This window comes from Girardinichthys multiradiatus, chromosome 21, assembly GCF_021462225.1.
Source record: "Girardinichthys multiradiatus isolate DD_20200921_A chromosome 21, DD_fGirMul_XY1, whole genome shotgun sequence".
NCBI classification, from domain to species: domain Eukaryota; kingdom Metazoa; phylum Chordata; class Actinopteri; order Cyprinodontiformes; family Goodeidae; genus Girardinichthys; species Girardinichthys multiradiatus.
The window spans coordinates 42,349,121-42,377,007 of NC_061813.1; the positions used below are offsets into that span (position 1 = coordinate 42,349,121).

The following is a 27,887-nucleotide window of genomic DNA, read 5'->3' on the forward strand; positions in this document are numbered from 1 at the left end:
ATAGCCGAGCTGAGGTCTCTGTTACTGTCTTGTGGTTAGTTGATAATCCATCACTCCACAGATGATCTCAGCAGGATAAACTCTGGACTCTCTCTTAAAAAAGTCTGTTACATCCTCTTTGATCCTCTGCTCGCTTTAAATAACTACATATTAATATTTTGTTGGTTATAAACTGTGAGGATTTGCTTCCTGTAATGAGATCTGACTCAGTAACAAACAGCTCCCATCATTCCAAAGTTCTGCTAAATAAAACCATTCAAATGTTTCATCAGGTAGCAGGAAGAGTTGCAGAACCCGACCACACAGCTGATGGTACCTTCAAAGCTCCACCAACATCAGGAAAAACTCAGTCCAAACCTTCTTATTCAGTCAACTTAACTCAAGAAACAATCAGAGTGCTGCTTCTGGTTCAACCCGCAGTTCAAACATCTGTTTGTCTTCAAGTTTGGTTCTGATCCATTTGAATGTCATCAATGTTTTTGTGTCTGCTAATGATAAGAAAACATCCCAAACAATCCGCTTGGTCAAAATGCTTTTATACATTGGTTCCAACATTTCCATCAATCAGATTTGTGTCAGTGCAGAACAGAAACTGGTCCAGCAGATTTAATCCAGTTCAACTCAAACACAAGTCTCCATTTATTAAGAACGCTTCAATACAAGTCCAACTAAATTTAACCATATAATTTGGATGCTGTGAAGGCATCCTCACTGAAAAATTAAAGTCACCTTTTAAAATAAAACCAATGAGCTTTTATTTTGAAAATCCTTCCTTTGCGATTATAACTGGACTCCTAATCTCTAAAAACTAATAGAAGAAGCAGGAGGACTGCCAGGTTGCTGATGGGACTGGATGTGACGCTCAGGTTGGATCAGTCCGGTCTAGCAGGAACCTATCTCTGAGCAAAGAGAACTCCCAGTGTGATGAAAGCTGCTCCCAGTACAACCAGTCCAAAAACAGTACTCAGGGTCCAGAAAGTGACTGGTGGTCTGGACTCGTAGAGCTCAACGAAGGCATCCTGAGGAACAAGATAAGAAATGATTTACAGCAACCAAACTGAAGTGACTGATCAGTAGCATTATAAGCTTCATAGGTTCTGGAGTTCTTCAGAGCTGCAGTGATGCAGTTCTTACAGTTTAATTACAGCTCAGACGTTTCTGTTGCTTCAGATGCTTTTATTTCCATACAGTTCAGTTGAAGGAGGTTTAGAAAGAGTCAGCACAGTTTGGATTCCTGATCCAATCTGTAGTGTCCTCAGACAATCTGGGCTCTGGTCCTTATGTAGGGTGTGTGTGTGTAAGTGTGTGTCAGTTGTGTAGACAACATGAAAAACCTTGTCAATATCAGAATACAACTTACCCCATGCTCAAACTTCACATTTTCTTCACAAACCCCGATCATTGTTCAGCACCTACCAAAAGTCGCCAAGCCCTCCCTTCAACGTCTTACACATAATAGTCTCCTCTTCACATGAAGGATGACAAGCCTGTCTGCGTTTAGGAGGACGTTCCAGAAATGTTCCTGTTATATGTACGGGGCCCATGTGATAAGACTACCAGCAGTGATTATCTCCAGGAAAAGCCTGGGCCCCTAATGGGAGAATGCTGTAAAATCTCTGTGCTAAAAAAAAGCTAATAAGATAAGAAACAATAGACAAAAATTTAACTTAAAATCTATTCCTTGTCATGCACAACCTACCACAGAAATATGACTAGCCACTAAGTCATTTAAAGTGGCTTTATTAAACATTGGGTCTTTGTCAGGAAAATCATTTTTAATCAGTGATAAATGGCTAGTATGTGTATAGTGTCATATCTAGTTCAAGGACCCCAAAAAACTTCACACTACAATCAGTCATCCACCCATCCACACACTGACAGCGGTGAGCTACATTGTAGCCACAGCTGACCGGGTCCAGACTGACAGAAGTGAGGCTGCCATACAATCAGCACCACCGAGCCCTTTGACCACCATCAGCAGGCAAAGCGTGAGATGTGTCTTTGCCCAAGGACACAGATGGAGCCAGACCTTGAACTGGCAACCCACCAGTTACCGGACGAACCATTACTACCGCCACCACCGTTGCAGTGGTAATGCAACGGTGGTGCATTACGGAGCAATGAAGTCATGCTCCGTAATAACTTAATTACAGAGCATAATCTTGATGTCATGTTTTTAACAGAAACACGGTTAGATGAAAATAGTGAGACTCCGTCACTGATAGAGTCAATGCCTCCCAATTAAAGTCTTCTAAGTGAGTCCAGGAAGCAAAGGAGAGGAGGAGAGGTGGCCATTTTGTTTCATTATTCACTAAAGTGGAAAAAGGTGTTCCTGGACTAATTTGACTCCAGGTAAGGGTCCCTGCTAGAGCTATGGGCTGGAGCAAAGGGGCAAAACACGTGTGATAAACATGTTGGTTTGACTCAGCATGTAACACACAAAAGAGGACATATTTGGACTTAATTATCAGTAAGGGTCTGAACATTTCCAGGGTCTTTAAGGTGAAGGTTGTCTCTGGTAAGAAGAAATCTCCATGAAGAAATGCTCCACCAGTAAGTAAGGAAAAAGGGAAAAAGACTGGACTGTAGGTTCACTGTGACATCTATAAAGACAGACTCCACAGAAATAACTTAGCACTGAAAGACGCAAGGGAATCTTTCTTCTCTGAAATCATCAAAACCATTAATAATGCTCATGCCTTGTTTGCTATGGTCGACAGGTTAACAACAGTAATTATACCTCAACTGAGCTCCTCCTCCTGCTGTCTCAATGTTTGACCCACAGCTTTCTTTAAGAAGGTTCTGCTAGTCATAGCATCTGATCTGATTCAAAAAATAAACTCCTCCATGATGTCAGGAGTTTTCCTCCAGGCCCTAAAAACAGCCATCATCAAACCACTGTTACAAAGGATAATCTGGACAAGTTGATAGGGCAGAGCTACAAGCCCGTCTCAGATCTCCTGTTTATCAGTCAGGTTGTTGAAGAAGCTGTTTCAGCAGTGGAAGAGGAATACGTTGAAAATGGTACTGAAGACAGGTGAAAGTTCATTGCAGCATGCGCCGTGTACCTTCCCAGGTACTCCATCGGTCCTAGCAGCCTTCCTAGGATTGACCGCTTTGAGAACCTGCCTCACCTCATGCTGTTGGATGGTGAAGGGCGGTTTGTTGGTGACTAGAAGGGATGGAGTGGAGGAGCTTTGGATCTCAAAGCGGGCAAAGAAGTTATTAAGCTCCTCTGCCAGCAAGGCTCCATTTGTTGTAGAAACTGACTTTGTACTTCCTTGTTAGTTGATGAGATGTTGTAGCCCCCACCACACTCGTCTCGGATCATTATCCGATACCAAGTCCACAATTGTGCCTTTATTGGCCACCTTGGCTGCCTTAATCCCTCTCCTGAAGTTAGCTCTAGCAGTGGTGTAAAGATCTCTGTCCCACGACCTGAAGGCCTTGTCCCATGCAGTGCTTCAAAGGTCATCCATGGCTTTTGATTGGGGAATACCCGGATGCGTTTATTTGCAGTTACATTGTTTATTTAAGCGTTAATCTAGAATAAAACAGTTTCTGTATACTGCTGGAGATCCAAATGTTCAAACAGGAACCACTGAGTGTGTGAGAAACAGTTTAGATGTTGTGAAAGTGCTCCTTCGAGCCATGTTGTAATATTCTGTATGCAAGGATTTTCTCTCCTCCTAAGCAGGATGTAAGCAGGAAGGACTAGACAGGTGATCTGAGAGTCCCGGATGGGGGAGGGGCATTTCTCTACAGGTCTGCTTTAAGTTACAATAAACATGGTCAAGAGTATTTCCCTTCCCTGGTGGCACATTTCACATACTGGGCGAATATGGGGAGCACTGGCTTCAAGCATCCCCCACAGGGCATCACGAGGGACACAGTCGAATCACCATCAGGGTGATTTTTCTGCTGTCTGCTAATGTTTTGATAGAGGCGAGCCAATGCTGAGCTGACGTTAGCATCAGGGTCGATGTAAACAGCTGTCAAAATGACTGCAGTTAGCTCTCTTGGCATTGTGTACACCAGTTGTTGTTTATATGCACACTCAGCCCTATCCTCTGCTCTTACCAATGTCACTGGATCTGTCCTGTCTATGTAGCGTCCTGCTAGTCGGCTCAACGGCGGTGTCCGCAATCTGTTGTATTGTATTGGTTTATTTGTCATATGCAGGTTAACACAGTCAACAATGCAATAAAATGCTTGGGATAAGAAGAACCGTTCAACTCACTATAAAACAAAAGGACTAATGACGTGCGATAAAAAAGTACACAATGTGCAGCAGCAATAGGCTAAGAGTGTTGGGAAGGTTACTTTAAAAAAAGTAACTAGTTATAGTTACTAGTTACTTTTCAAAAAACGGGAGATAGTTAGAAACTCAGTTGCTGCACTATTAAAGTAACTAGTCACTAGGCAAAGTAAGTATTCAGTTACTTTTCAGACTCTAAAATTATGGTACAAGTTGCTGACCAGTAGAATCAAGCTTTTCTGCTTGCAGGGTGTAGGATGGTCGGAGCTGGCGCTGCCTGCAGCAGGGTTCGGGTTGTTGGCCACTAGTGTTGTGGAAGGTGAGACGGTACGGTGCTTCATAAGGTTGGAGTTGCTGGTCACGGACGTGGATCATTTCTTTGTTCCCAGACATAACTTGCAGACCAGATGCATATTTTTGCCTTTAACTTCATTGAACGAGAAATATTGCCCACACTTCCAACCTTCGAACGCTGTCTTTGAATTTACAAAACTCCCCTCCATTGTCATGTTTCTCTCTTGCTCTCTTGCCATACGTGATGCCTTCTCAGCCAATCGGCATCACGTATGCCACCATTTGTCCATGCCCCCTCCCCCACCTGCTGCTTTTTCCTTGAAGAGCTTTAAAAACAATCACTGCAGCTGCGGGGGAAAAGCACCAGACTGTGCTCTTATTAAACCCCATTATTGAGTTGTAATAACGCAGCGCGTTACATTGCAAACATCATAACGGCGTTACGTAAATGAGAAAAGTATTTAGTTACATTGCTCCATATCCGAAAAAGTAACACAGTTGCTAACGCTGTTATTTTGTAACGCCGTTACTCCCAACACTGGTCACAAATGTGGTTTGGTGCAGTATTATTGTCCAGAGATCAGCTGTCTGACAGCTTGTGAACAATAACTGTCTTTAAGCTTTAAGTTTCTGTTTCCTCTTTCCAGTGTCTGCGTTGTTTTTCTGGGATGACAATCCATGGCGAACCTGGGGCTCTGGCGATGGGTTCAGGGATATTGTAAGTCCCCTAGAAGGATGACGTTTTTGCCCTACAATGGCCAGTTTCGACGTTTATCAACTCTTGCCGACTGTTCCAGTCTACTCTGCATCCCCAGAACCAGAACCAAACAGGGAGAAGCAGCGTTCAGTTCTTCTGCTCCACTAATCTTGAACAAGTTTCCAGGAAGCTGCAGAGATGCTGAATCCCTGAGTTCTTCTAAATCAGTGTTAAAACCCATGAGTTTAGAGCTGCTTTGATTCTGTAGTCCAACTTTTCTTTACCTGCCTTTATTCTACCACAGCTGTGTACCTTTTTCTATGTTTTCTTCTCTTATGTTTCATCGTGTAAAGCACTTTGAACTGTCTTGTTGCTGAGATGTTCTACACTAATGAGTTCTGACCTTGTCTTGGTGTGTCTAATGATAAATGGGGGGAGCTTCCTGAGACTCTTAACACACCACCGATGCAGCCAACTCTCCAGAACCAGGCCCATCATTTAATCGGAAATGGGTCGATGCCGGTCAGAAAACAGTGACTAACTAAAAACAAACTGTCTGAGTCACGATCCCAGTTCCACTGAAACAATGACTCAACTGGACTGAATGTTACAGAACAAGCTGAACCTCCACATGGTGGATCTTACTGTAAATCCGGTGACCTTTGACACTGGAACAAAATCATTCACAGAGGTTGACTTTTACAGTTGTTTTTTCAGTTTAGTGTGAATCATTTGTGACACTAGAACCAGGCTGCAGAACATTTTCAGAGTCCAAACTTTTATGAACGACTGGTGGATAGTTTGGTGGCCTAATTCAGAGATCAAACCAAAGGTGCCTTGGTGTCACTGCTGCTCGGGTCGACTGCTCTGTCTCTGTCTGAATGATGGAAAATTTCTGTAGATTTCTAAGAATCAGCTCGTCTCACCACTGCCTGTATTCTTAGAGCTACCAACATACACACACACACATACACACACACATACACACACACACACACACCAAAGCAGCAGCAGCTGAAGCTGCTGCCGTTGTGACACTCTGCAGAACCTTCTGAAGATGCTCTCAGCACCTGCAGAATGTTTTAAAGTTAAAACATAAAACACGGCAGGTCAGCCTGTTCTCAGCCCAGGTGGAGGAAGAGTTCTGCAGAACATAGTTTGCTGATCTGATGCCTGAGGCGGAAACTAAACCATACTGATTACCTGGAAAGAAATTTCTGGGTATTACCACACACACGCTATCAGGCTGCAGATTAAACTGAAGGAAACCACAGCTGTAGCAGAGTATAAATAGAAAGTAAAAGCTCCTCTGCTGCATTCAGGACCTCCTCTCACACTAACAGACAAACTGTTTTTAAACATGAACCAAGCTGCATCTGCCAACAGCCAATCAGAGTGCAGAAGGTAACCCACGTGACTTTGTCTTTGTTGTTGACTTTGTCCAGATCTGACTGAGACCACAGTCTGAACTGAGGTTCATTAATGAGAGTTTGGTTGATTTGTATTGATGAGGAGATGAACATGCAGGTATTATCATCGATGTGGGACACTGACACGTCACAAAGCTGCTACTGAAGCAAAATCTGCTGAATCGCTCCGGTGCAGAGCCGGACCCAGGTTTTACAGGGCCTGCCACTCTCTGGGCTTCCAGTGGCACTTTATGTTTCCTTTGACATATGATGCAGAGTATTTCTAAGGCAGCAGAGTTTAAAGCTGTGAGAAAAGTCTCTGAACTCAAACATGTCATCATGAAGAGATGACTTCAACAGGTGGTTGAAGGAAACAGTTAAAATGATTTCATATTAGCTTAAATGACTAGACTTTCTGCTGTAGCCTCATCTGTTCAACTCTTTCTGCAAAACTTCAGATTTAACAGGATGCATAAACAGAACAGAGACCTGCTGCTGCAGAACATGAAGACAAATGTTTAAACACAAGACATGTCCATGTATGTTTTTTTTTAAGTTATATTTTTTCAGCACTAGTGGCCTTTATTTAGTATTTTTTGACAGTAGGTAGACAGGAAAGTGGTAGAGAGAGGGGGAGACATTCAGTAAATGTCACCGGGTCCGGGACTCAAACCCAGGACAGCTGCTTTGAGGACTATAGCCTCTGCATATGGTCGCGTGCTTCGCCCCTACACCATCAGCACCACACCTGTCATGTATGTTAACTACAGCATCTCACAGTGTTTCATCTTCCTCTATTGGTGGAAAAGAATTAGAAACTAAATTTGGATGGGCTGATGAACAGAATAAGTAGAAGTAGAATTGTTCTGTTAAAAGCAGATTCTGCTGGACTCACGGAACTGAGTCACTCTCTCTCTATGTTCCAGCCTTGTATGGCTTTAAAAGAATCTGATCTGACTGAGTTCTTTGAAAGCTTAAAAACATGAAGAACTTCCTGCTGCAGGGGCTGCCGTAGTGAATCAGTGGATCAGTGAATCAGTGGATCAGTGAATCAGTGGACCAGTGAATCAGTGGATCAGTGAATCAGTGGACCAGTGAATCAATGGATCAGTGAATCAGTGAATCAGTGGATCAATGAATCAGTGAATCAGTGGACCAGTGAATCAATGGATCAGTGAATCAATGGATCAGTGAATCAATGGATCAGTGGATCAATGGATCAGTGAATCAATGGATCAGTGGATCAATGAATCAGTGAATCAGTGGACCAGTGAATCAATGGATCAGTGGATCAATGGATCAGTGAATCAGTGGACCAGTGAATCAATGGATCAGTGGATCAATGGATCAGTGAATCAATGGATCAGTGGATCAATGGATCAGTGAATCAATGAATCAGTGGATCAATGAATCAGTGAATCAGTGGACCAGTGAATCAATGGATCAGTGGATCAATGGATCAGTGGATCAATGGATCAGTGAATCAGTGAATCAGTGAATCAGTGGATCAATGAATTAGTGAATCAGTGGACCAGTGAATCAATGGATCAGTGAATCAGTGAATCAGTGGATCAGTGAATCAATGGATCAGTGAATCAGTGAATATACACTCACCGGCCACTTTATTAGGTACACATGTTCAACTGCTCGTTAACGCCAATGTCTAATCAGCCAATCACAAGTCAGCAACTCAATGCATTTATGCATATAGACATGGTCAAGACGATCTGCTACAGTTCAAACCGAGCATCAGAAAGGGGAAGAAAGGTGGTTTAAGTGACTTTGAACGTAGCATGGTTGTTGGTGCCAGACAGGCTGGTCTGAGTATATCAGAAACTGCTGATCTACTGGGATTTTCATGCACTACCATCTCTAGGGTTTACAGAGAATGATCTGAAAAAGAGAAAACATCCAGGGAATGGCGGTTCTGTGGACGCAAATGCCTTGTTGATGCCAGAGGTCAGAGGAGAATGGCCAGACTGGTTCGAGCTGATAGAAAGGCAGAAGTAACTCAAATAACAATTCATTACAACCAAGGCATGCAGAAGAGCATCTCTGAACGCACAACACATCGAACCTTGAGGCAGATGGTCTACAGCAGCAGAAGACCACACCAGGTGCCACTCCTGTCAGCTAAGAACAGGAAACTGAGGCTATAATTCTCACAGGCTCACCAAAATTGGACAATAGAAGATTGGAAAAACGTTGCCTGGTCTGATGTGTCTCAATTTCTGCTGCGAAATTCAGATGGTAGGGTCAGAATTTGGCATCAACATCATGAAAGCATGGATCCATCCTGCCTTGTATCAATGGTTCAGGTTGGTGGTGGTGGTGTAATGGTGTGGGGGATATTTTCTTGGCACACTTTGGGCCCCTTAGTACTAATTGAGCATTGTGTCAACGCCACAGCCTACCTGAGTATTGTTGCTGACCATGTCCATCCCTTTATGACCACAGTGTACCCATCTTCTGATGGTTACTTCCAGCAGGATAACGCGCCATGTCATAAAGCACGAATCATCTCAGACTGGTTTCTTGAACATGACAATGAGTTCACTCGACTCAAATGACCTCCACAGTCACCAGATCTCAATCCTTTGGGATGTGGTGGAACGAGAGATTCTCATCATGGATGCAGCCGACAAATCTGCAGCATTTGTGTGATGCTATCATGTCAATATGGACCAAACTCTCTGAGGAATGTTTCCAGAACCTTGTTGAATCTATGCCACCAAGGATTTAGGCAGTTCTGAAGGCAAAACGGGGTCCAACCCAGTACTAGCAAGGCGTACCTAATAAAGTGGCTGGTGAGTGTATAGGACCACAATGGTCGGAGAGTTAGATCAACTACCTTTCTAGGATACTCTACCGGTCAAACGTTCTTGGAACACGGTCTCAGTTAATGGATCTCTTTATTTTCATGATATTTACATGAAACAGTTTTGCAACAAAACTATGAGTGAACACATGGAGTTATGTAGTGAACAAAAAGTGTGAAATAACTCTAAACATTGTAATATTTCAGATTCTTCCAAATAGCCTCCATTTGATCTGATGACTGCTTTCCTCTCTTGGCGTTCTCTCCATGAGCTTCATGAGATGGTCGCCTGGAATGGTTTCCAAGAGTCTTGAAAGAGCGCAGCTTTTGACACTGTTGACCACAGTATATTACTCAATTCAATTCAATTCATTTAAATTCAATTCAATTCAATTCAATTTCAATTCAGTTTTATTTATATAGCGCCAATTAACAACACATGTCGTCTCAAGGCTCTTCTCAAAGGGTTTGTAATGGTGCGGGTTGTTGGGGAGGTTAGAATAAACTACTGAGTGTTGGAGGCTTCGGGAGGAGCAGTGTGGATGAGATCCGCCCTGAGTACCTCAAGTCTCTGGATGTTGTAGGGCTGTCATGGTTGACACGTCTCTTCAACATTGCGTGGCGGTCGGGGACAGTGCCTCTGGACTGGCAGACTGGGGTGGTGGTCCCCCTTCATAAGAAGGGGGACCGGAGGGTGTGTTCCAACTACAGGGGGATCACACTCCTCAGCCTCCCTGGTAAGGCCTACGCCAGGGTATTGGAGAGGAGAGTCCGACCGATAGTCGAACCTTGGCTTCAGGAGGAGCAGTGTGGTTTTCGTCCTGGCCGTGGAACACTGGACCAGCTCTATACCCTCTACAGGGTGCTCGAGGGTTCATGGGAGTTTGCCCAACCGGTTCACATGTTTTTTGTGGACCTGGAGAAGGCATTCGACTGTGTCCCTCGTGATGCCCTGTGGGGGGTGCTCCAGGAGTATGGAATCGGGGACCCTTTATTAGGGGGCATCCGGTCCCTGTATGAGCGGAGCAGGAGTTTGGTCCGCATTGCCGGCACTAAGTCGGACCTGTTCCCAGTGCTGGACTCCGGCAGGGCTGCCCTTTGTCACCGGTCCTGTTCATAACTTTTATGGACAGGATTTCTAGACGCAGCCAAGGGCCGGAGGAGGTCGGGTTTGGGGACCAGTGGATTTCGTCTCTTCTTTTTGCAGATGACGTGGTCCTGCTGGCCCCCTCTAGCCAAGACCTACAGCATGCGTTGGGGTGGTTCGCAGCCGAGTGTGAAGCGGCTGAGATGAGGATCAGCTCCTCCAAGTCCGAGGCCATGGTACTCGACCGGAAAAGGGTGGCTTGTCCTCTTCAGGTTGGAGGGGAGTTCCTGCCTCAAGTGGAGGAGTTTAAGTATCTCGGGGTCTTGTTCACGAGTGAGGGAAGAATGGAGCGGGAGATCGACAGACGGATTGTTGCGGCTGCCACAGTAATGGGGGCGCTGTGCCGGTCCGTTGTGGTGAAGAGAGAGCTGAGCCGAAAAGCAAAGCTCTCAATTTACTGGTCGGTCTACGTTCCTACCCTCACCTATGGCCATGAACTTTGGGTGGCCGGGCACTCCCTTAGAGATAGGGTGAGGAGCTCGGCCATCCGGGAGGAGCTCGGAGTAGAGCCGCTGCTCCTCCACATTGAGAGGAGCCAGTTGAGGTGGCTCGGACATCTATACCGGATGCTTCCTGGACGCCTTCCTCGGGAGGTGTTCCAGGCACGTCCCACCGGGAGGAGGCCCAGGGGACAACCCAGGACACGCTGGAGGGACTATGTCTCTCGGCTGGCCTGGGAACGGCTTGGGCTCCCCCTGGAGGAACTGGAGGAGGTGTCTGGAGAGAGGGACGTCTGGGCGTCTCTGTTGAGTCTGCTGCCCCCGCGACCCGGTCCCGGATAAGCGGAAGTCGACGAGTACGAGTACGAGTGTTGGAGTTCGGCCATTTTGGGCTATGTGTAGGGGTACTAAGATAAATAATAAACTGATCAAGTTTGTTCATCTAGAGCCCACTGATGGCCATTGTTATACTAAAAACCACAAGGATTGGGATACGTCTCTCTGTCAGACTGATTATAACCATTGGAAAAGAGAAGGGGTCATACAGGTAGCAGAAATGGAGGGTGTGTTTGCACTTCAACCATAACTGAGCCGGTTTAGGCTAAACCTGACTCCCCCTTACTCCATCCAAATGGGAGGGAGGAAGGCGGAGGTAAGAATACTTGGAGAGTGTTGTTTCCTGTTGCATTGTGTGAAAGGTTTAAAATGGGCTTCGTCAATTCAATCGATTCATATAGATTTCAAGTCAGATTCATACATTCCAATTACACTCCTAACTATCAAACGGCCAGATTCAGTTATTTATTTAAATTGGTTAAAAAGTATTTCTATTACTCAATCAATCAACCTTTATTTATAGAGCGCTTTACACACACAATGTGACCAAAGTGCTGAACAGGTCTGCAAATTAAAAAGACCCAAACACCTACAATAAAACAAATAAAAGAAAAAGAACAGTTAAAACAGTAAAAAGCAATAAGTAAAATAAAATAAAAGACTAGCAATTAAAACAGCCTGATGTTTGTGCTCAACTGGAGGTGAAAGCCAAGATAAAAGATGAGTCTTTGAAACTTAAAATCAAAAGAATTAAAATTATTAAGGGATCATCAAGGGATCGACCGTTGCAGCAAGAGGAAGTTTGGGAGGAACAACTGAAAGGGCTCTGTCTCTCTAAAAAGCTGAAATTAAAATCTTAAAATCCATCCTGAAACGTATGGGCAACCAGTGCAGGGAGGATAATATAGAGGTAATGTGCTCACGTCGTTTTTACACGTTAGCGGTAAGTTTTGGACCAGCTGCAGGCGACGTAGAAGGGAGTTGTCCAACCCTGCATAGAGTTGCTGTAGTCCAGTCTAGAGGTAATAAAAGCATGTATCATCCTTTCAAGGCCACTAGAAGGCCATTGAGGTTTGATTTTGCTGCTTAACCTCAAATGATAAAAACTAGACTGGACTACTGCACTGAGCCGTTGATCAAATTTAAACCAGTTATCAAAAACCCTCCAAGATTCCTCACAGCGGGACAATTATAAGAGAACCAATATTCCTGCTGCATCCTGAAACCAGATCAGGTTTCCCAGAAACAACCACCTCCGTCTTATTTCAATTTAAATTTAAGAAGTTTATCTCCATCCAGGTTTTAATGTTGTTTAAACAGATTCTGTACAGACTGGTTTTCTCTTCTAAACGGGAGATGCATTTTCAGATCATCTGCAAAACAATAAAAATATTTACCATGCTGCCTAAGAATTAACCCCAAAGGAAGCAAATACAATAAGAAAAGAATATGCCCTAAGATGGAGCCTTGAGGTACCCCACAAGTCAAACCCACCTGAACAGAAAAACTTCTACCTCACAGGTAGGAATGAAACCAATGAAGAACTGTGCCATTAAAACCAACAGATAGCTCCAGACGTGATAGTAAAACATCATGGCCCACCATGTCCAAAGCAGCAGTCAAGTCAAGCAAGATTAAAACAGCAGAATCTCCAGAGTCTGCAGTTAAAAGCAGATCAATAAAAACTCGATTTAAATTAATTTAATTTCTCAGAATCTCTAAAGAAACGAGGACCACTGTCCTTCTTCCACCTTCTCTCAGTGCGCCGGCAGGTGTGTCTAAGCACTCGTGTTTGATCATTGAGCCATGGCTCTATAACTGCTTTACAGCTTCTAGATTTAAAAGGACCAATATCACCAAAATAACAGGACAAACTGTTAAAATCATTCAGGAACAGATCAACATCTGCATCCTGGTGAAAGTCCACAGGGGGGAGCTCAAAGTCTGTAAAAGCAGCCAAGAACTGTGGCACCATTTGTGGGTTGATCAGAAGACGGGAGCATGGGGCAGCGCGCAGGATCAGAGCAGAAGTAGAAAAATTAAAGTCAGACAAAACTGGCAGATGATCAGAAATTCCTGAGTCACATATTTCATTCACTTATCCATCCGGGCCGAAAGTTAAAACCAGTTCCAGGGTGTGTCCCTTATAATGGGTGGGACCACTCACTAACTGAGAGAGCTTAAAAGAGCTTCAAGTTTACCCGCGGCTTGGTCTCACAGCAGACATGAATGGAAAAATCACCAGCGATTAAAATACAATCATAAGTCAACATAATTCCAGACAAAATCCTGAAGAAAATCATTGTTAAATTTTGGGGTCCAATAGATCACCACAAACAACACCAGGGAGTCACCTTTTATCTCCAGAAGTTGGAGACCAAAGTTGGAAACGTAGTCAGCTGGGATCTGCTGACACAGGAATGTGGATTGAAACACCAGAGCAACTCCTCCGTCTTTCCCTGCAGTCTGAGAAGAACTGATGTTCAGAAAAGGGGGTCACCTCACCGGCTGGGAGCCACATCTCTGTCAGACACTTCAGCTCACGTGAAGTGAAAAAATTGTTGAGAATAAAAGTTTTGTTTGAAACAGCCTGACAACGGTATATTACTGGAGCGACTTAAGAACTGGGTCAATCTTTCTGGTACAGAACTTGACTGGTTTGAGTTCTACTTGAAGAACAGGGACCTTTTGTGTCAGCAGATAACTTTACATCAGAGTTGATAAAAATCACATGTGGGATTCCCCAAGGCTCCATCCTGGGACCCCTCCTATTCAACATCTACATGCTCACCCCAGCTCAGATCATAACAAACTAGATACTAGTTACCATAACTACGCAGATGACACACAGTTCTACATTACAACGTCACCAGGTGACTATGGACCTATTCAAGTGGTCGATGCAGAGAACCAATCAAAGTGTGGGTAAATCATAATTTTCTTCTGTTGAATAAAAACAAAACTTCAGTCATTATCTTTCCATGTGTTTATCTTTAGTGGAATTGATCACTGCAACAGCTTCTCCACAGGTCTGCCTAAAAGGTCCATCAGGCAGCTGCAGCTGATCCAGATGGTCATCACTAGAACCAAGAAAGTAAAGAACAGCAGCCCAGTTCTGAAGTCCTTCTACTGGCTCCCTGGACCTCAGAGAACAGACTTTAAAATACTTTTGTTAGTTTCTAAGTCACAGAATGGTTTAGCACCAAAATACCTTAAAGATTTGCTGTCATTGTGTCAACCCTCCAGACCCCTCATGTCTTCTGGTTCCAGTCTACACTGGATCCTCAGAACCAGAACCACACATGGAGAAGCAGCATTCAGTTCTTCTGCTCCACTAATCTGGAACAAACTTCCAGAAACCTGCAGAGATGCTGAATCCCTGAGTTCCTTTAGTTCAAGGTTAAAACCCATTTGTTCTATTTAAACTATGAGCTGAAACATCATTAATGTCAGTCTGTGGTCCAGGTTTTCTTCACCTGCCTTTATTCTACCACTGCTCAGTATGTCTCTTTTTGTGTTTTCTTCTCTTATGTTTCATCATGTAAAGCACTTTGAACTGTCTTGTTGATGAGATATTCTACACTAATAAACTTGTCTTGCCTTAAACAGGAAGCGAGTCTCTGCAGAGTTTTAGGGATTTTCTGCACTTTGCATCTCATTTGCATCGAAACCAAAATACTCCTGTCTGCAGGCTGAGTGTGTTTCTGTTTCTGTGAGTACACTGTGGCCTGCTTCTGAGTCTGAAATCGGGACTAGAGGTTTGGATCAGAACCAGGACGTGGTTCTTTGCAGATTTTATCAACAACATCCCACTGATTTCTGCTTCTTTCACTTCAGTGATGATGAAACATCTGACAGATGTGGACGGGGCTCAGTCATTTCTGAACAAGGATCAGGACCACAAGCAGATTCACAGAACCAATTTACAGTTGTCCAAACTCTCCAACTAACCCAGAAGTTCAGTAAATGATCCATGGATGCTGATCAATACAACTAAAGACTTCAGGAACCAAATAAGCTCAGATATCCAAGAACTGTGCCAGAGGAAGCAAACAATTCTCATTAAAGAACCAAAGATCCGATCACAGGATCCTGGATCTGGAAGTGTTCCAAGGACTCCTACAATCCAATAAAACCCCTCTAAAATTACTGATATCTAAAAAATATCTGAAATTGGGTTTAGACAAAAGTTCAGCCTGAAAGGGCATTCAGATAAAGCAGTCCCTGAAAAGCTCATAATTGTTTTCACCTTATGCTCTCGGTGGGGTCAGACGTTTTCTACTCTCTCCTTGATCCTCCTTCATTTTTTGCCCTGCTTCAGTTTTTGTCTATGTTTTTCTTAGAGCCTCTATTCACATATCCTCCTAATTTTCATTATGGATTTGGTCAGCTGGTCTCTCAACGCAATTGATCAAATTTTCTCGACGGGAAGACAGGGTAAAGGAGAACCCTGTTGTCCAGACGGGACGTTCTTCTCCGGATATGCAATGGATTCCTGGCAGCAGTGGAAGATTGTGTGCCTGACAAACAATGTCATTCGAGGATGTGGAAAATTTGTACATAATTGGATTTCTGATAACAGGATTTCTGCATTTTGGAATTGGTGGTTACCTGGCTTATCGAAATATTTGTAAAACATCGGCAGCTGTTCAAAGCACTCCAAAGCTGCCTGGGATGTTTGAAGGGATCTTTAGAGCTTTCAGCACTCAGACTGATATGTTAAGAGAGCAGAATCGCAAGCTGGACGCGATCCTTGAACAGAATCGCAGACTGGCTGCGTTTCCCGGACTCAAAGGTGATATGATTTAATCTTGGAAAAAGTTGTTTGCTCAGGATCTACTGAAAGTACCAGAAATTTGGCTATTAGGATTTGAAATTGAGAAATACCAGTAAGACTTTGAAGGCAGGCGGAAAATCACATTTATTGTTTGTCTAATTCAGGCGCCCCGATACGGCCTTCACAGGCTTCTTACCAAAACATTTCTCCTGGATGTTCTGTAAACACAACGCTCTGCCCCAGCAACCCCCCTCATCTGTGAACTGAACTGTATGGCCGTTTGGTAAAACTTCCATTTCTTTTTCAAGGACAATGGCACCTTCGTCAGTGTTGACAGTCTAATTCTTTGCACACATGATCATACTTAAATATTGGCACCTCATGAGTCCACCATGCCCCTGCAAAATCTTTGCTTATGTGTGTTGCTTACCCATGCTCCCTATTTTTACCTAAATGTGGATTTCATTTCTTCTCTTTTTCATAGATTTTTAGATTTACCAGTGAAAGGGAAATATTACTAGTTTCTAAAAAATTTGAACAAAAGCTGTTTTTAAACCAGTGACTAAGCTTCCTTAGTCAGAACTCAGTGATTGCTTAGTTAAATTTCAATGGATGCAAATGACTGTTATTATGGGACTACAACTGCATTATACCAGCGAACCCAAGGATCATTCTCTCTTAGCACAAGATGCTTTCCCCTACATAGAGGACTTAATGATATAATTACCTCTTTAGAAAGATTGGTTTAGAACCAGCTCTTACCAGTAAAACCCAAAGGATTATTAATGTTATCTGTATCATTGTAATGTTGACCAGAGATTTTTAGATTTCTCAGAAGGATTGTAGTTTTTCTGTGTTTGTGTGTTTATTTTCTTTGTGATTGTATTGTAATTGTATGTACAGCGCTTTGAGTGTCTCGTTACTGAAAAGCGCTATATAAATAAACTTACCTTACCTTACCTATCTGTCAGAGAACCTGAAGGTATACAAAGTATACTTTCTAGTTCTAGACCCCACCTTAAGAAACTGCATAGATTTTCACAATGAATCATTGCAGAAGTAGCTCCCTAGACAGCCTGAATGATTAGAGACCCATCGCCCTGATGTCTGTAATCATAAAGTGCCTGGAGCGATCAGTTTCCCAACACATCAGAGGCAGTCTCCCTTCTTCCTTCAACCCCCACCAGTTTGCATACAGGGCAAACCGGTATACAGAGAACGCCATCGCCCTCACACTCCACACAGCGCTGGGCCACCTGGAGTGCAGTAAGAGCTATGTGAGGATGCTCTTCATGGACTACAGCTCAGCATTTAACACCATACATTCTCACCACCAAACTACTGGATGGCCCACGAGCTGTGAGACTCAGCCCCCACCACAATCACACTCAGCACTAGTTCCCCTCAAGGCTGCGTCTCGAGCCCTCTACTGTACACCCTTTACACATACGACTGCTCTCCAATCCACTCAACCAACCTCATTATCAAATACCACAAGACAGTGGTTGGTCTCATCAGTGACAGAGACGAGACCGCATACAAGGCTGAGGTGGAGAAACTGTCACGCTGGCGCTCAGGAAATAACTTGACCCTGAGTATCCACATAACGAAAGAACTGATCATGGACTTCAGGAAGATCAGACAGGACCACACCCCCTCCTCATAGATGGAGAACAGGTGGAAACTGTCACCACCTTCAGGTTCCTGGGCACCCTCATCTCCGCAGACAACTCCTGGACCAACAATATCAGAGCCCTGGTAGAGAAGGCCCAACAGCGGCTTCACTTCCTGCGTGTCCTCAGGAAGAACAACCTGGACACAAAGCTGACTTTCTATCACTCCTTGGTGGAGAACGTACTGACATACTGTGTGGGTGTGTGGTACTCAGGCTCCACAGCTGAGGACAAGAAGGTGGTGCAGAGGTCATAAACACTGCCCAAAAGATCATCGGCTGCCCCTCCAGCCTGGAAAACATTGCCCTGTCCTGCTGCCTCAGGAGAAAAAAGGAAATCACAGGCGACCCCCCTCACACCCCGCCAACCCCATTTGACTTGTTGCCCTCTGGGCGCTATAGGTAAAAATTCACAAATTCATTGTTTATAGCCCAGTATGGTAGCCCAGTATGGAAGCCCAGTATGGTAGCCCAATATGGTAGCCCAGTATGGAAGCCCAGTATGGAAGCCCAGTATGGTAGCCCAATATGGTAGCCCAGTATGGAAGCCCAGTATGGTAGCCCAATATGGTAGCCCAGTATGGAAGCCCAGTATGGAAGCCCACTATGGTAGCCCAGTATGGTAGCCCAGTATGGAAGCCCAGTATGGAAGCCCAGTATGGTAGCCCAATATGGTAGCCCAGTATGGAAGCCCAGTATGGTAGACCAATATGGTAGCCCAGTATGGAAGCCCAGTATGGAAGCCCACTATGGTAGCCCAGTATGGTAGCCCAGTATGGAAGCCCAGTATGGTAGCCCAATATGGTAGCCCAGTATGGAAGCCCAGTATGGAAGCCCAGTATGGTAGCCCAATATGGTAGCCCAGTATGGAAGCCCAGTATGGTAGCCCAATATGGTAGCCCAGTATGGAAGCCCAGTATGGAAGCCCACTATGGTAGCCCAGTATGGTAGCCCAGTATGGAAGCCCAGTATGGAAGCCCAGTATGGTAGCCCAATATGGTAGCCCAGTATGGAAGCCCAGTATGGTAGACCAATATGGTAGCCCAGTATGGAAGCCCAGTATGGAAGCCCAGTATGGTAGCCCAATATGGTAGCCCAGTATGGAAGCCCAGTATGGAAGCCCACTATAGAAGCCCAGTATAGTAACCCAGTATTGAAGCCCAGTATGGAAGCCCAGTATAGTAGCCCAGTATGGAAGCCCAGTATAGTAGCCCAGTATGGAAGCCCAGTATAGTAGCCCAGTATGGAAGCCCGGTATGGAAGCCCAGTATAGTAACCCAGTATAGTAACCCAGTATTGAAGCCCAGTATGGAAGCCCAGTATAGTAGCCCAGTATGGAAGCCCAGTATAGTAGCCCAGTATGGAAGCCCAGTATAGTAGCCCAGTATGGAAGCCCGGTATGGAAGCCCAGTATAGTAACCCAGTATGGAAGTCCAATATGGAAGCCCAGTATGGAAGCCCAGTATAGTAGCCCAGTATGGAAGCCCAGTATAGTAGCCCAGTATGGAAGCCCAGTATGGAAGCCCAGAAGCCAGAGGTCATAAACACTGCCCAAAAGATCATCGGCTGCCCCTCCAGCCTGGAAAACATTGCCCTGTCCTGCTGCCTCAGGAGAAAAAAGGAAATCACAGGCGACCCCCCTCACACCCCGCCAACCCCATTTGACTTGTTGCCCTCTGGGCGCTATAGGTAAAAATTCACAAATTCATTGTTTATAGCCCAGTATGGTAGCCCAGTATGGAAGCCCAGTATGGTAGCCCAATATGGTAGCCCAGTATGGAAGCCCAGTATGGAAGCCCAGTATGGTAGCCCAATATGGTAGCCCAGTATGGAAGCCCAGTATGGTAGCCCAATATGGTAGCCCAGTATGGAAGCCCAGTATGGAAGCCCACTATGGTAGCCCAGTATGGTAGCCCAGTATGGAAGCCCAGTATGGAAGCCCAGTATGGTAGCCCAATATGGTAGCCCAGTATGGAAGCCCAGTATGGTAGACCAATATGGTAGCCCAGTATGGAAGCCCAGTATGGAAGCCCACTATGGTAGCCCAGTATGGTAGCCCAGTATGGAAGCCCAGTATGGTAGCCCAATATGGTAGCCCAGTATGGAAGCCCAGTATGGAAGCCCAGTATGGTAGCCCAATATGGTAGCCCAGTATGGAAGCCCAGTATGGTAGCCCAATATGGTAGCCCAGTATGGAAGCCCAGTATGGAAGCCCGGTATGGTAGCCCAGTATGGAAGCCCAGTATGGAAGCCCAGTATGGTAGCCCAATATGGTAGCCCAGTATGGAAGCCCAGTATGGTAGACCAATATGGTAGCCCAGTATGGAAGCCCAGTATGGAAGCCCTCTATGGTAGCCCAGTATGGTAGCCCAGTATGGAAGCCCAGTATGGTAGCCCAATATGGTAGCCCAGTATGGAAGCCCAGTATGGTAGCCCAATATGGTAGCCCAGTATGGAAGCCCAGTATGGAAGCCCAGTATGGTAGCCCAATATGGTAGCCCAGTATGGAAGCCCAGTATGGAAGCCCACTATAGAAGCCCAGTATAGTAACCCAGTATAGAAGCCCGGTATGGTAGCCCAGTATGGAAGCCCAGTATGGTAGCCCGGTATGGAAGCCCGGTATGGTAGCCCGGTATGGAAGCCCGGTATGGTAGCCCGGTATGGTAGCCCGGTATGGAAGCCCAGTATTGTAGCCCAATATGGTAGCCCCGTATGGAAGCCCAGTATGGAAGCCCAGTATGGAAGCCCGGTATGGTAGCCCAATATGGTAGCCCAGTATGAAAGCCCAGTATGGTAGCCCAATATGGTAGCCCAGTATGGAAGCCCAGTATGGAAGCCCACTATGGAAGCCCAGTATAGTAACCCAGTATAGAAGCCTGGTATGGTAGCCCAGTATGGAAGCGCAGTATGGTAGCCCAGTATGGAAGCCCGGTATGGTAGCCCGGTATGGAAGCCCGGTATGGTAGCCCGGTATGGTAGCCCGGTATGGAAGCCCAGTATTGTAGCCCAATATGGTAGCCCAGTATGGAAGCCCAGTATGGAAGCCCAGTATGGAAGCCCGGTATGGTAGCCCAGTATGGAAGCCCAGAATGGAAGCCCAGTATAGTAACCCAGTGTGGAAGCCCGGTATGGAAGTCCAGTATGGAAGCCCAGTATAGTAGCCCGGTATGGTAGCCCGGTATGGAAGCCCGGTATGGTAGCCCGGTATGGTAGCCCAGTATGGAAGCCCGGTATGGTAGCCCGGTATGGAAGCCCGGTATGGTAGCCCAGTATGGAAGCCCAGTATGGAAGCCCGGTATGGTAGCCCAGTATGAAAGCCCAGTATGGTAGCCCAATATGGTAGCCCAGTATGGAAGCCCAGTATGGAAGCCCACTATGGAAGCCCAGTATAGTAACCCAGTATAGAAGCCTGGTATGGTAGCCCAGTATGGAAGCGCAGTATGGTAGCCCAGTATGGAAGCCCGGTATGGTAGCCCGGTATGGAAGCCCGGTATGGTAGCCCGGTATGGTAGCCCGGTATGGAAGCCCAGTATTGTAGCCCAATATGGTAGCCCAGTATGGAAGCCCAGTATGGAAGCCCAGTATGGAAGCCCGGTATGGTAGCCCAGTATGGAAGCCCAGAATGGAAGCCCGGTATGGTAGCCCGGTATGGAAGCCCGGTATGGTAGCCCAGTATGGAAGCCCAGTATGGAAGCCCGGTATGGTAGCCCGGTATGGAAGCCCAGTATTGTAGCCCAATATGGTAGCCCCGTATGGAAGCCCAGTATGGAAGCCCAGTATGGAAGCCCGGTATGGTAGCCCAATATGGTAGCCCAGTATGAAAGCCCAGTATGGTAGCCCAATATGGTAGCCCAGTATGGAAGCCCAGTATGGAAGCCCACTATGGAAGCCCAGTATAGTAACCCAGTATAGAAGCCCGGTATGGTAGCCCAGTATGGAAGCGCAGTATGGTAGCCCAGTATGGTAGCCCGGTATGGTAGCCCGGTATGGAAGCCCAGTATTGTAGCCCAATATGGTAGCCCAGTATGGAAGACCAGTATGGAAGCCCAGTATGGAAGCCCAGTATAGTAGCCCAGTATGGAAGCCCGGTATGGAAGCCCGGTATGGTAGCCCGGCATGGAAGCCCAGTATGGAAGCCCGGTATGGTAGCCCGGTATGGAAGCCCGGTATGGTAGCCCAGTATGGAAGCCCAGTATGGAAGCCCAGTATAGTAACCCAGTATGGAAGCCCGGTATGGAAGTCCAGTATGGAAGCCCAGTATAGTAGCCCAGTATGGAAGCCCGGTATGGAAGCCCGGTATGGTAGCCCGGCATGGAAGCCCAGTATGGAAGCCCGGTATGGTAGCCCGGCATGGAAGCCCAGTATGGAAGCCCAGTATGGAAGCCCAGTATGGTAGCCCAGTATAGTAGCCCAGTATGGAAGCCCGGTATGGAAGCCCAGTATGGAAACCCAGTATGGAAGCCCAGTATAGTAGCCCGGTATGGAAGCCCAGTATGGAAGCCCAGTATAGTAGCCCAGTATGGAAGCCCGGTATGGAAGCCCAGTATAGTAACCCAGTATGGAAGTCCAATATGGAAGCCCAGTATGGAAGCCCAGTATGGAAGCCCAGTATAGTAGCCCAGTATGGAAGCCCAGTATAGTAGCCCAGTATGGAAGCCCAGTATGGAAGCCCAGTATAGTAGCCCAGTATAGAAGCCCAGTATGGAAGCCCAGTATAGTAACCCAGTATGGTAGCCCAGTATGGAAGCCCAGTATGGAAGCCCAGTATGGAAGCCCAGTATGGAAGCCCAGTATAGTAGCCCAGTATGGAAGCCCAGTATAGTAGCCCAGTATAGTAGCCCAGTATGGAAGCCCAGTATAGTAGCCCAGTATTGAAGCCCAGTATGGAAGCCCAGTATAGTAGCCCAGTATGGAAGCCCAGTATGGAAGCCCAGTATAGTAGCCCAGTATGGTAGCCCAGTATGGAAGCCCAGTATAGTAGCCCAGTATGGAAGCCCAGTATGGAAGCCCAGTATAGTAGCCCAGTATGGAAGCCCAGTATGGAAGCCCAGTATAGTAGCCCAGTATGGAAGCCCAGTATGGAAGCCCAGTATAGTAGCCCAGTATGGAAGCCCAGTATGGAAGCCCAGTATAGTAGCCCAGTATGGAAGCCCAGTATGGAAGCCCAGTATAGTAGCCCAGTATGGAAGCCCAGTATGGAAGCCCAGTATAGTAGCCCGGTATGGAAGCCCAGTATGGAAGCCCAGTATAGTAGCCCAGTATGGAAGCCCAGTATGGAAGCCCAGTATAGTAGCCCAGTATAGAAGCCCAGTATGGAAGCCCAGTATAGTAACCCAGTATAGAAGCCCAGTATGGAAGCCCAGTATGGAAGCCCAGTATGGTAGCCCAGTATGGAAGCCCAGTATGGAAGCCCGGTATGGAAGCCCAGTATAGTAGCCCAGTATGGAAGCCCAGTATGGAAGCCCAGTATAGTAGCCCAGTATGGAAGCCCAGTATGGAAGCCCAGTATAGTAGCCCAGTATAGAAGCCCAGTATGGAAGCCCAGTATAGTAACCCAGTATGGAAGCCCAGTATGGAAGCCCAGTATAGTAGCCCAGTATGGTAGCCCAGTATGGAAGCCCAGTATAGTAGCCCGGTATGGAAGCCCAGTATGGAAGCCCAGTATGGAAGCCCGGTATGGAAGCCCAGTATGGAAGCCCAGTATAGTAGCCCAGTATGGAAGCCCAGTATGGAAGCCCAGTATGGAAGCCCAGTATGGAAGCCCAGTATAGTAGCCCAGTATGGAAGCCCAGTATGGAAGCCCAGTATAGTAGCCCAGTATAGAAGCCCAGTATGGAAGCCCAGTATGGAAGCCCAGTATAGAAGCCCAGTATGGTAGCCCAGTATGGAAGCCCAGTATGGAAGCCCGGTATGGTAGCCCAGTATGGAAGCCCAGTATAGTAGCCCAGTATGGAAGCCCAGTATAGTAGCCCAGTATTGAAGCCCAGTATGGAAGCCCAGTATAGTAGCCCAGTATGGAAGCCCAGTATAGTAGCCCAGTATGGAAGCCCAGTATAGTAGCCCAGTATTGAAGCCCAGTATGGAAGCCCAGTATAGTAGCCCAGTATGGAAGCCCAGTATAGTAGCCCAGTATGGAAGCCCAGTATGGAAGCCCAGTATAGTAGCCCAGTATGGTAGCCCAGTATGGAAGCCCAGTATGGAAGCCCGGTATGGAAGCCCAGTATGGAAGCCCAGTATAGTAGCCTAGTATGGAAGCCCAGTATAGTAGCCCAGTATGGAAGCCCAGTATGGAAGCCCAGTATAGTAGCCCAGTATGGAAGCCCAGTATGGAAGCCCAGTATAGTAGCCCAGTATGGAAGCCCAGTATGGAATCCCAGTGCGAGCACCCTCAGTTTTGTATACCCCTCAGGACAATGACAATAAATCTATTCTGTTCTATTCTATTCTATTCTGTGGAAAGGAAACAGAAAAACATTGAAAAGAAGGAATTAAGACAAAAGGAAACAAGACTATGATGGATGGACACTAAAGTAGCTAAGGCAAAAAGGCAACAAGGAAAGGAATTAAGGAAAGGACACAAGTAATGGAAGAGACAAGAAACTAAAATATGGTGGAAGGAAAGGAGTTAAGGAAAGGTAAGGAGGATAAAACTGAAGATGGGAAAGAAGTTGAGTAAAAAAGTAAAGAAGGAAAGACTGAAGGATTCTTGCGCCTACCCATCCCCCGTTGTTTTGGATCCATCCCCGGAGCGTCGAGGACTCCAAACTTTCCTCCATCCAGTCAGCGATGTCGTCAACTTGACCCGTCTCGCCCATCCGGGCGGCCTCGGTGCTCAGAGCTCCACCCAGCGCCATCATGGCCACAATGCGTCCCCAGTTTACACCGTCCCTGAACATCTCGTCCCGGATCAGCGTCAGGCTGCGCAATGCAGCGCCACCACTGATTTCCCGCTGAAGTTGCAGCGCCGCCACCTGGGCCTGAAGGTCATTGTGATAAAGCCCCTCTAGCTCATCACTAGCACTCTGCAGCGCAGCTAGCAGCCGGGGCAGAGCCTGCTGCAGGTGGTCCAGAGCTAGACCCTCCTCGGATCTCCATGGCAACGGTGATAAAATACCTCTCTGGCTGGAATGAGGCGGGAAACGCCAGGCCACGCCCCCGTCCAGTAACTTGTAGCGCATATAACCCTCTATGATGTCACGGCTGCTGTAGGCCGCCATCGCCCTCTGCAGGCCGCCTGTGATCTCACAGCTGACACATCTTTTCTCCCGATGTCAGCTGATCAGCTGATACTTTAATCCTTTTGTGCCTTATTTGCCTTGATGTGACGTCAGAGTCCTCCAAAGTAATCAAAGCGACAGTTTCCGGTTAAATCCGATAAAAACGGAACGTCATCAGCACATCCGGTCTAAGCTCCAGGTTATCAGCTCCTGCCGTGACCGGTAAGAGCCACGCGAACCTGCCAGTGCCCTTCACGGCCGGATGATGCGCGCACACGAGGAGGTGCCGATCCGTTATCCGTTTGAGCTCGCAGGGACATGAACACCGCAAAATGAAGGCGCGATCCTGGTCCAGGCGCGGGTCCTGGTCCTGGTTCGGGTCTGTCTGAGGCTCCACGTGCTGCACACACACACTCACAGGCTGTGGTCCCGCCCCCGCGGTGTGGGATTCCCCCTCCAACCGCCAGATGATGAGGAGCTGGACGAAGGCTGCTGGATGCGCGCTCCTTCTGAATATCAGCCTGCATGTGAACCATCTGGACGGACTGGGATCAAGGTGGAGAAGCATGATCAGCAGCGGATCCATAACATTACAGCAACTCCATCTGCAGGGTTGGCTGGCAGCTGGGATTCTGCTGCCCCCTGCTGGAGGCCTGTAACTCAGAGTTATTCAGCTTTATTCTGAAACTACACAACAGAGACCCAGATTTCCTTTGGCAGGGACAACAGATTCTGGGTCAGAACCCACAGAAGTTAGATTTTGGTTCAGATCGTGCCTTGGAACCCAATAAACCCGATCCTGGCTTGGATCCTGAGGGTCTGATCCAAGGAAAAAAGAAAATCTGATCCTGGGTAAATGCTGGCTCGGTAGCCAGTGGTTCTGGTCTCATCACCTTCACATGACTGAAAGAGTTTTTCTTTTTAAAGGTTCTGGATGCTCTAGAAGTCTAGCTTGTGATGGATCAACAATGGAAGGAGAACCATTTATTTGAGTTTGTTTTGATTTTCAAATTTTATACATTTTATAATAAAACCATAAACAGCTTCAATAGTAATGATGCTCCTGCTGCCAGTTTAAGATTCCTGTTCTGATGTTCTGTTTGTCAAGTTTCTGATCTGGCTCAGAACCACAGCAGCCACCTGTGATAAACTTACTGATCTGAGTCCAGCTGTGGTTCTGAGTCTGGTTCAACCAGCATTGCGCTATAATCACGCTTTGTTTATTGTGAATGATCTGGGGAAAGCACTAAAGTTTTGCCTTTTTGTGCGTTCAAATCGGATCTGCGTTCTCATTGGCTGGTCTGCCTGTCAATCACAATTGACAGCAGCCAAATGAAGGCTTAATATTCTGGTACTTTCCAGAACTGCAACGCAACAAAACTGATGAGTCTGGCAGGACTGTCAGAGATAAATAATAACTAGTTGTTTTAAGGAAGGCTTTGTGTTTGTGCGCAGCTAACTGTAAGAAAATAACACTAAAGGTGACTTAATGTTTGAGGCATTATAATTATTATAATTATTTAGCTAATATATCATAGGATGTTGCATGTTCACACAGCAGCTGCAGTAAGATTACTGTAGATTTTCTTACATGTGTATAATTGTTAATATCTCTTCATTTAAATTGTGACTCAAAACTGGTTAGTAATGATTGTTCTGTTTCTAAAATGATGAAATATAATTAGTGAGTACTTTCATAGGTATCCTAATTAGGGAACTTTCTTTCTACCTGTTTATTACATGTTTATTACAGCCTCATACAACAGAAGCATAATGTGAATTAAACTGAGCAGATGAAACTTATTTATAGTATTTTTGACTGCAGGGTTAACAAGCTCTGAGAAGCAAGAAGCTGGTGATCCACTGATAGGTGGAGGCCGGGACTTTGAGCTGTATGAGCTTCTGGTGGAGGATGTCTGGGTTGATGGTGTTGAAGGCTGAACTGAGGTCCATCAGGGGCCTGTGATGTCCTTCAGGTGCTTCAACACCAGTCGCTCGAAGGATTTCATGACCACGGAGGTCAGGACGACAGGCCTGTAGTCATTTAATCCTGTGATGGTGGCTTTCTTGGGTACTGGGATGATGGTGGAACATTTTAAGCAGGAGGAAACCTCACATCGCTCCAGTGACTTGTTGAAGATCTCAGTGAAGATGGGGGTTAGTTGGTTGGCACAGGCTCCAAGACAACCTTCATTTCAAACTGTGTTCCCCAGAGTGGAAACCTAATTTTGAGTTAATAGGTAATAGGTCTACCCTTTGACCTTAATTAGGTGTCTTTTTTGATTTATTTACATATTTTTTCTGGACCCACAATCATGGCCCTAGGACGCCTCAGGCGTCCAAGAACCACAGGTTGAGGACCACTGCTTAAAAAACTGATGCCAGCTCTCTGCAGAGATAAAAAATGTATTAAATACTTTAAATACCTTCAGACCTAAGTATGTATTTTTTCTGGCATGGACAATAACAGATTTAGGGGTGTGAATCACAGCTCTAAATTAGCCTCACATCATATTTGCTTTTAGCCCAGAGTTCATAAAGAGCTTCAGACAACATCATAACAACAACACACAACCGTTTTGGACTGAAGGAAAACATGCTTCACATGTTGGTTCTGTGGTGGAAAACAGGTCTACAGTTTCTGGAAGAAAGCCTTTCCTAGGCAGAGAGCCATTTAGAGAACATGAAATTGTAGTGTTTTGAGGTACCACTGTTCATTCAGATTCGTTTTTACCTTCAGAACCAAAATAAAGGTTTTTGCCGAGGAAGATATGTTCAACAGAACCCATTACCTTGAAACGTTTTAGCTGTTGGGGTGTTAG

The 27,887-nt window shown here is 46.0% G+C and overlaps 1 protein-coding gene across 1 annotated transcript; it reads right to left on the reverse strand.

The window, feature by feature from the left end:
- Positions 1-520: 520 nt before the first annotated feature.
- Positions 521-27,032, reverse strand: LOC124858074 (apoptosis regulator Bcl-2-like). The gene is made up of 2 exons (XM_047349839.1): positions 24,565-27,032; positions 521-1,019 (listed from the first exon to the last, which is right to left on the reverse strand). Exons 1-2 carry the CDS (start codon positions 25,063-25,065, stop codon positions 894-896), a joined length of 627 nt encoding a protein of 208 aa, XP_047205795.1. The 5' UTR covers positions 25,066-27,032; the 3' UTR covers positions 521-893.
- Between the last annotated feature and the right edge of the window lie 855 nt (positions 27,033-27,887).